The sequence below is a fragment of the Diadema antillarum genome, unplaced genomic scaffold (assembly GCF_040938485.1).
Source record: "Diadema antillarum isolate AM-2024a unplaced genomic scaffold, OU_Dant_1.0 seq00000912_RagTag, whole genome shotgun sequence".
NCBI classification, from domain to species: Eukaryota; Metazoa; Echinodermata; class Echinoidea; order Diadematoida; family Diadematidae; genus Diadema; species Diadema antillarum.
The window spans coordinates 133,841-143,321 of NW_027271768.1; the positions used below are offsets into that span (position 1 = coordinate 133,841).

General features: G+C 39.3%; 1 protein-coding gene across 1 annotated transcript; it reads left to right on the forward strand.

Moving 5' to 3' along the window:
- Positions 1-408: 408 nt before the first annotated feature.
- Positions 409-6,429, forward strand: LOC139741264 (tRNA-splicing endonuclease subunit Sen15-like). The gene is made up of 4 exons (XM_071651859.1): positions 409-548; positions 2,427-2,508; positions 4,159-4,294; positions 5,382-6,429. Exons 1-4 carry the CDS (start codon positions 480-482, stop codon positions 5,698-5,700), a joined length of 606 nt encoding a protein of 201 aa, XP_071507960.1. The 5' UTR covers positions 409-479; the 3' UTR covers positions 5,701-6,429.
- Positions 6,430-9,481: the final 3,052 nt, after the last annotated feature.

Sequence of the window (9,481 nt, forward strand, 5' to 3'; positions counted from 1 at the left end):
TGCACATGACAAACTGTTTCATTGCAGAATTACAAGATATTGCAACATCCCGCCGTAAGCCCAGCATACTAGTATTCTAACGTGTAAGTGTGGTGCAACTTTCCAAATATAGACCAGTGGGAATACACTGAACACAAACATCGATAGTGTTGTCGTCATACACGGCGTTGAGTGGGCGTATCGTGTTTACACATCATGCCATTACATCATTACTGTCATATTTGATTGGTCAAAAAGTAACAACAATTATTCATATTCATTAGGGGGCGGGGCGATGCCATCACTGCTCTAGTGTCAGTACGCATACAGACATGTGCACAGAAACTTCCCAGTGTGCATGTTCAGTCATGATACTAAGTACATGATCATGCATGAAAATACATGTACAAAGTACTAGTACTGTATCATCGAAACGTAAGTGCTTTGTTTACACTGCGTGCCGACATGACCTCTGAAAGTGAATACTATCTTGAATACTAATGGCGGCCCAATTCGACATAAGTGATGTAAATGTTGACAGGTTCAACTGGTTCACCGAACATCCAAAGGTAAGGTGGTAAATTTAAGGATGATTGTATCACCGAATAAATGCTTGGTGCTTACCCAATGACAATGCGAAGTGGGCTCGGCGGTGTGTCCCATATATTGCATTTTGTGTTATTGCAAGAATGTGTGATGGGATCGGGAAGTGCACAGCATGCAGCAGCTGTACACAGAAGTCAGAATACGTGAAATACCATTAAGTTTATTTAGATTGGTAATGCTAACGGTTGTGGTAGTAATTCTAATTGAATTGTCGGCATGCCAGTGTTATCTGTTGTAAGGTGTGTAGTGAAGTGGATACAGATCCTTGGCCTTGCTGTTTAGTCTGTACTCTCACCACTCTCGGTAATTTTGTATCACTATCACTCTACGCAGTGTCAATTGTCATATTGACCGAAAGATCGGTCTGTATGTGGTCGTCGGGGATATGTTCCGCAGAGGCTACATCTGGCTTCATGGAATCCCACAGAGCTGTAAATATAAAAAATGATTAAAGAAACTCCAATGGAGTCGGACAGACAGATTTTTCTGTCTAACCGTCAAATTGGCCAAACCAGGCCAGGCCTTGCTCCAAACATATATCAAGATTACATCATACATGAATCACAGATACAAAAATTTACATGAGTTTGATGAGTGATCAAATGAATATGCGACTCACTGCAACAAAGGATCCGTAAGTCGGGGGAGGACAGTTTTCTGAAACACATGACATTATTCCCTTACTCTGCCACTTTAATGTTGGATTAACATGATTCATAAAAGTACTCGGTTGCGGAGATATCCATGATTTTATTAGAGCATATTTAGTGTTTAAGGAAATCAGCATTTTGAGAAAGCCACCTTCAAATTTTTCCTTCCGACGCTATCATGACCAAGGGGAAGCAAGATGGTTTTTACCGTTTGACTATAGAAGGTACAGTCCTCACAACCTCGATGATGTTCATTCAAGCTTACCACCAGCGGTCTACGCCCGACCAATCAGTAACCAGGATGCCATGCACTGACCAATGAGTTCACTCCCTCGTTGCTAGGGGCAGAGTCTCGCTACGACACTAAATCCAAATCTTTTGACAATTTTTTGTACCGTTGAAAGTCAGAAAATCATGGCCCAGAAAAGCGCTATTTTCTTGCCTTTTCTTTGATTATATCAAAAACAGAAATCCAAACGTTTTGACGGATTTTGATAATCTGACTTCAAACTCGATTTTCTCGGCACACCCGTTGGCGACTTTAGGATCCTTTTGTTGTAGCGGGTCACATATGACTTTCAGAAGCCATACATACTTATACATCATGTACAAAAGTTGAAAAAGGTTGATTTTGCTGCACTACACATTACCCATGGACTCTTGCCTAAGTATACTCGGGACTCGTCCTCAATGGGTTAAGACAGAAATGTATTCACTTGTTCTCGTCATACATTAGCAATTTTAAACAATTGATAAGATTATTAAGTATAATTGTAGGATCATTAGACAACCAAAATGCTGATCAACCATGAAATCAAGAAGTTGGAAAGAAACCAATTATTAGTTGGCCCTAGGCCTACATTGCTCACTTTTTTTTTTGTCTTTGGTGGCATTTTTTTTTGTTTTGACAGGTTACTTTCTGGCTGGAGTTGCAATCACAAGTAGCTATTATAAAGAAGTATTTGTTCTTTTTAGCCATTCTGAAACAACAAGTGGTAATTATTCATTAAATGACAATATTAACTTCAATTTGATGCCCTGTAGTAGTATTATTGTGTGTGCACATGATTCATTTGGAATTAATACTATTATGAGTTACATAAGACTTTAACCCATAGGAGATATTTTGTATGTAATCACAGCATCATATTTTGTCGTAATGTAACCTCTGTATACCTCTATTTTCTGCAGTATAAAGAAATGCTGTCATGGGGTTTTCAGGACACTGGACAACTCAGTTCAACTCTTCTGGTCTACCTAGATTTGTGTGAAGGTAAACAATAAACTTCATCATCCCCTTTTGAATACCAGGTTTGTAATTAATGCATTTGCCCATCCTGCCTACTTGGTTACACAGATGCCATTGTGTAATGAAGTAATGTGTCTTCTTCTTTAAGGCTGGCCAATCCATGTGTCTATTATGCACAAGATTGCTTTGTAAAGGACAAGAAAATATCACTACACATTTCAAAGGGTCTGAACAATTACTACTCACAGGAAACAAAAGAAAAAAAAAGTAGTGCATGGTAAGTGTTCACATTGATTTTTCAACAGTGGTTGTTGGTCTGTGTGTCATATGAATAAACAAACATATGATCTAACTGGCCTAGTGACCATGCCTTTGACCCTTTCTCTGCCAGGGGCTTTGGACAATGTGCACGATGCTATAGGGTTTTCAGTTTCAATCAGCAGTCAAAGTGCACAAAGGGTTAACAGGCCTATCCTCAAGTTTCTAGAATAAGTCATATAATCTCATGAGTTCCCCCAGAGATTTTCCCAGTAAAACATGGAATATATCAAAGGAATGTCATGGCATTGGACTTCAGTAAAGTATGTAAAGTGTGGATCCCTTTTGATGGAATGAATGATTGTATAAATGTGACCCGCTACAATAAAAGGATCCGAAAGTTGGGGGAGGACAATTTTCTGAAAATGGCATGACATTATTCCCTTCTTCTTTTATTTCAATTTCTTATATAGAACAACTTATAAAAGTACTCGGTTGCGGAGATATCAATGATTTTACTAGCGCATGTCAAATGGTTGAGGAAATCAGAGCTTCGAGAAAAACGCCTTCAAAGTTTTCCTTCCAACGCTACCATGATCAAGGGGAGGCGAGACAAGTTTTCATGGCTTGAAAATAGAAGGCATGCTCCTAGCGACCTCTGCGATGTTCATTCAAGCTCTATGCACGACCAATCAGTAATCAGGATGCCACACACTGACCAGTAAGATCACTCCCTCATTGCTAGGGATGGAGTTTTATAGCTGTGGCGCAAAATCCAAATCTTCGGACACGTTTCTGTTATGTTGAAAGCCGGAATATCATGGGCCAGAAAAACGATGATTTCTTGCCTTTCCTTTGATCATTTAGCTTCAAAATTTTGGCAGATGAGGGACAAAACAATAGACTACAAAATTATGCCAAAAACAGAAATCCTATTGTTTTGACCAATTTTGATGAGATGTGACTTCAAACTTGATTTTCTCGGCTCAGCCATCAGCGACTTTAGGATCCTTTTGTTGTAGCAGGTCACAAATGTAAACATGCCAAGATGCTAGTATGCACCACATAAGATGACATATGGAAAGGCGCCAGGGGCGTAATTAATTCTAGTGTGATAACGACATCCCACTCCTGACACAATGTGTTATCTTCTTTTGTGACGACCACAAAGAATACGCATCGTGCATGTCGTTAATCACAGAGTGACAAGTAGTGTGGTGTATCACAATTTGTTATTACTAGCAATGCCGTAGAGGGTGCTAATACATTATAGAGTTATAAGGGAGCACCTCATCTAAAAGATGCCAACTGCACTACTGATTTATATACATGTTATATGAAATGTAATCTTGTGATTTGTTTTCCTGACATGGAGAAATTTTACTTTGGGATAGTTGTTTTACTTCACCTTTCCAGCCAAAAATTGGTGGAATGTGGAGCTCCATCCTTGCGGGAGTCTTCAGATGGTGTACATGACGGGCAAACCGAGCAAGAAGGAAGACTATGTAGCAGTGCTTCCTCTGCAGACAAAGGCTGTCCTCTCTCCAGCATGGTAAATTTCTCCTCTGTAATCAGAATATCACGGCAACGTCCGATATTGCTTTACGAGTCGACCTTGTGGCAATTATGGAACATGGACGGCTTTGGGCAAAGAGTTTTGCAGATTGACATGCAAATGTTTTTGCTCTTCCTGTTTATGCTGGATATCACATAAAATGATTGTAACTTCCTCTACAGCAAACTTGTCATGAGCATTCGAGTAATTTGACCCTCACTGATGGTTGATGTTCAAATTAATTCTATCAAGCTATGATGAAATCCCCATTGTCCACGCACTTCACACAGATAAGGGAACACCAAGATATCTTTGCACAGAAGAGGGTCAATTTTATTTAAATTCCCATTTGCAATGTTACTATATTGAGCAGCAATGATGTAAATAAATTGCCTGACTAGAGAGAAATGTGATACATAATGTTTTAGTAGTGACATCATGAAAGTGTTTATGCGCAAATACAATATTGTTTCCTGAGAACCACAAGGGCGCTATCTGATAAGCTGAGATAAACACGAAACAATCCATTTTCATGAAATGAAAAGTTTATTTAATTAAAAGTAGGTGGAATTTTAAGCATTGTTCCAAATATTGGATAAAATAGTGTCCGTTTGGTTTTGACTTATAAAATTTTATCGAACATGAAGAGGAGATAGAGCTCGACAATGTCATACACATGACTCAATACTCCACAAAATTATGGTAACGGCTTTCTGGTTCTCAGCCAACAATATGCTAACTAATATTTGCCTTTTGTTTATACTTCCTATCTTCTTTGAGAATCAAAAGGGAAATATTGACATTTTACAGTTTTATATGCATCTTACATGTAATTATGCTTTATAAGATTTCAAATTGTCATCGGATATTAATATGATATAAAAGTCCACTATGTGTATCTTTTGTAAATTCATGTATGAGTGAACCATTGCTTTCAAAACAAGTAATCGTGCTGTTTGATCATGAGAGGTACTATAGTTCTCTGTTTGTATGAATATTTATTTGTTTGCGTGTCTGTCCATCTCTACATTTATTCATACCGTATATCTTTGTGCTCTGTTTGTCATTTTGATCTATCGTGCAGTTTAAGCAAGTTCTTGTCAAGCATTGAACCAAAGCAGTCCAAGCACACCAGTCTAGATAGTATCACTCCACATCGGGGTGCCGAGATTCCCGAGGAGCACAGGGCAACAAAGACCCTGACACTCGCCATGGTGGACTCGGACTCGACCATCGTCTACTACCGCATTAGCAACGGGCTTGTCTCACCGGACAGCGGACCCTCGACTGAGCCCACCGAGGACGAAGAAGGCAGAAAGGAGAAGGGGCAGATGAAGGGTAGAGGGAGGAAGGGGGTGAAAAGGAAAGGCAGGCATCCGCACCCCGACGGTGGCATGAGATGATGACGACTTTGTGTTTGTATGCTTTTGGTGCTCTTCGTACGCCTTATTTCTTTTTTTCTATCAGAGATCTAGATGGTGCTAACCTCATGAGATTCTTGTGGAAACACTTCACCCATCTCATAGTTGAACAGACAATATATGAAAACATGATGTGTAGAATCCCAGAGAATGCAGTGCAATCCCATTGTGATGAACATGGCTATTATAACGAAATTCTCGCTACGACAAAATCAAAATTCAGGTCCCTAATCTATCATCTATTTATATGTGATTATACTCTATACTATTTGGTAATAACAAAATTTTGATATAACAGCATAATGAAAGAAAATGGCTGGTCCTGAGGACTTCATTATAGTAGGGATACACTGCGTTCTTGGGGGAAAAAAATCCAGCAAACGGCCTACTATCTTGCCATCTTCCTCTTGTTAGTCCAGAGTTAGTGTTGGACATACTTCACAGAACACTTGCTCAGACTCTCTGTGAAATGTTTTAAAAGTGAGGTTGAATGCAGTAGGACAGGATAGCTACAGTACGCAAACTATTCACCAGAGTAAACATTTACTGATGGATAGTGAAACGATTTCCACATGATTTACCATGTGGCCAAAGAGATTATACCACAAGAGGGCGTAGTCCAGTGGAGAGGCAGCCGCGCGAGGGAGCTGCCATTTCGCATTGTGGGAGCCGCCATTGCACGGATCCTGTACAGTAGATGGCAGCACACTGTTAAATGCACTCGACTTGAATATTCGGCGCAGTGACCATGCGTTGTTTTATTGTGACGTCACAATGGTCATGTTTAAGCGTCATAATGGTGCTGATGTTGTTTGATTTTATGGCGTGATTTGGAATGTACCCGAAACAAATGTCATAATGATCAACTACTGTCTAGTCTACACCCAAGTTCCCACTGTTAATTTTGCGAACAACAAAATGGTCTGGACTCTACCAAATGGTTCAAATGATATGATATCATCGCAGAAACTAATATATAAACAATTAACCACATTGCGATTCTGAAAATGAAAATGTGTAATGAAGAATAACATATCACTCCAGATATGATATGAGAAGATAATTATGACTTGAACGTAGACTTAGATCCAGTGTCAGGACCTGAGTGTGCGCTCCCTCTTCAATTTTGGATGCACCATTTGTACGCACGCGTATGGTGACTACTTACTCTATAGGTATAATCTCTTAGCATGTGGCCTACATCCATGCTGAGATTGTGTCTGCTGAGATTTCTTTGCGTGAGGTGTCTGGAGAAAGAGTACCAGACTCTCTGCTACAATAAGATGCAGTGAAGGAGGCATTGAGAAGACAAGACTAACATGGTATGCCAGCAGAAGCAGAATGCTGAGGAAAGATGGATGGATGGATGAGAGGGAGGAAGAGGAGTTAGAGAAGGAGGAGGAGGATGAAGGTGTGGAAAAGTCAATCCTGTCTTTGTATATATTTGAAGAGTTTGTTCGCAAAAACCGATATGTCCATTTTTGAAGATTTTGAAGTACGGTCTCTGTCATAAAGTACAAAATAATACCTTTTAAATGATATATTGGTCACCACATATAAAGGTACGGTAAAGTCAGAAAGTCAGAAAGGTATGGTAAAGAGAAGCAAAAATTTTCGTTATATTACTCTCTTTATTTTTCTTGTACTTCTCCATTTGGCAAATATGGACTTATCGGTTTTTGCGAACAAACTCTTCATTTGATGCGCATTTAGACCTTAATCAAGCAGGTAAGGATGAATGGCCTGTAGCATCAGTATGTTAGCCAGTGCTCTAAGTATGTAAGGCTGCTAATGACACTCTACATTTATTTGATGTCCTCGTGTATTTATGTATTGATTTTCAGCATGCATACGTATGGGTGGAAATCACTGATCTCTATGGGAGAACAAGATCATTTGTGGAAAATAGCTGCTTGGCAAGCTCTATCCTCTCAGAGTTCTTCTCAAGTTATTATTATTATTTTTTATTTTTTTTGCCTGCCAACTACTTGGTGAAAAGCGAATTTATGTCAGAGTGCAATGCTTCATAGATTGTTTATTAATCACTTTACTTCTCGTCTGGCTAAATATGTGAGAATTTTCACATGTACATGAGGAAAATTAGGTCTGAAGTAATTCTCTCTGCGGCATGTCTGAAATGCAAATTTTGTTAATTGAAATATGCAATGTTTATAATACAAAGAGAGTAAATTTTGTGGAAATGCTGCTGAGGTAGTGTGTTCATTCACCTTGATGTTGATGTACTTGAAAAGTGAAGTATTTAATGCAATGTAAAGCAGTACAAGAATATACTGCAAGAGTTTTAAGTTTGTGATGATGAGCTAGTGAAACTGCTCCATCTAATTATTCAAAATCCTGTGCAGGGTCTATTTGTGAGATTAATCAGCATAGCAGAATGTGCAACTCATTAGAATGTGGAGTCCCCCCCCCCCCAAAAAAAAAAAAAAAAAAAAGAAATTATAAAAATAAAATAAAAAAGAAAATACTGCATCAACAATAATAAGACAAAAGAATAATGTTACGAGTGTTCAATCAAGGCTTTGAAAATGCTGAAATAGAAGTAAAATATGAATGTTGGAAGATTTGGTTGTGTGTAATAGAGTGGAGGTATAGTGTTTAACTCATGTTTATTTTCCACTTTACTGCATGATGCACTTTACTGCTTCAGAGACTCCAACCCCCAGCACCTTCTGATCTGGAGATTCTCCCGCCTGAAACCCCTAGCAAATGGGAGACTCCAAGTTGATGAGCGCGAAGCGCGAAATTCCTTGCGGCCGGGGTCCAGTCTAGGGTTCTAGATACTCTCTCGTGCTATCTAAGGACTATTTTTCAACATACGATATGGCAATAAGTAAAATATCCTTTCCAACGGGAGACACAGATCCAGGGCGGGAGAAATCAAATCTCAAGCTGGAGAACGGGAGATTTTGCAAAAATGGGCTTTCGGCGGGAGATATCCCGTCGAAAGCGGGAGAGTTGGAGTCTCTGCTGCTTGTCATGACAGATCTTATGTCCTGAGATATTGATTAACTGCCTCCACCAAGGAGGTTATGTTTTTGCCAGCGTTGCTTTCTTGTCTGTCTGTTTGCAAAACATTGGAAAATATAGACAAATTTAGAGATATTTTCAGGGAAGAATAGATAATTAACGCAAGGAACAGATTACATGTATTAAATTTTGGATCCAGGATTTTTTCTTTTTGTCCCCACCGAACGAGTTCGAGCAGGGGACTATGAAACGGGCTCCGTACGTGTGTGTGTCCGTGTGTCCGTCCGTCCGTCTGTCTGTCCGTCCGTCTGTCTGTGCGTCCGTGTGTGATCAAAATGTTCAATTTGCTACTTCTCTGTCATTTATGAGCCAATTTTGATTCTGTTTGCTTTATATGATAGCACTACATGGGAGCTTTGAAACTTCTACACAGAATTTCAGTTGTGACCTTTGACCTTGACCTTTGACCTATATTGTACATTTTGCTTCAAAATGCTACTCCTTCGCCATTTCTAACCCGATTTCGATTCCGTTTGCTTTATGTGATGGCATTAGGTGAGGGCTTCAAAACTTCTACACAGAATTTTGACCTTTGATTTCTTTGACCTTTGACCTTGATTTTTGACCTATATTGTACATTGGCTACAAAATGCTACTCCTTCGCCATTTCTAACCCGATTTCGATTCCGTTTGCTTTATGTGATGGCACTAGGTGAGGGCTTCAAAACTTCTTCACAGAATTTTGACCTTTGACTTCTTTGACCTTTGACCTTGA

What these genes read in the sequence shown, in the direction of transcription:
- LOC139741264 (XM_071651859.1), top strand. Translation starts at nt 480, where the DNA reads ATGGCGGCCCAATTCGACATAAGTGATGTAAATGTTGACAGGTTCAAC. An exon ending in GGTTCACCGAACATCCAAAG is followed by an intron (nt 549 to 2,426) that starts GTAAGGTGGTAA and finishes TATTTTCTGCAG; the next exon opens with TATAAAGAAATGCTGTCATG. An exon ending in CTACCTAGATTTGTGTGAAG is followed by an intron (nt 2,509 to 4,158) that starts GTAAACAATAAA and finishes TCACCTTTCCAG; the next exon opens with CCAAAAATTGGTGGAATGTG.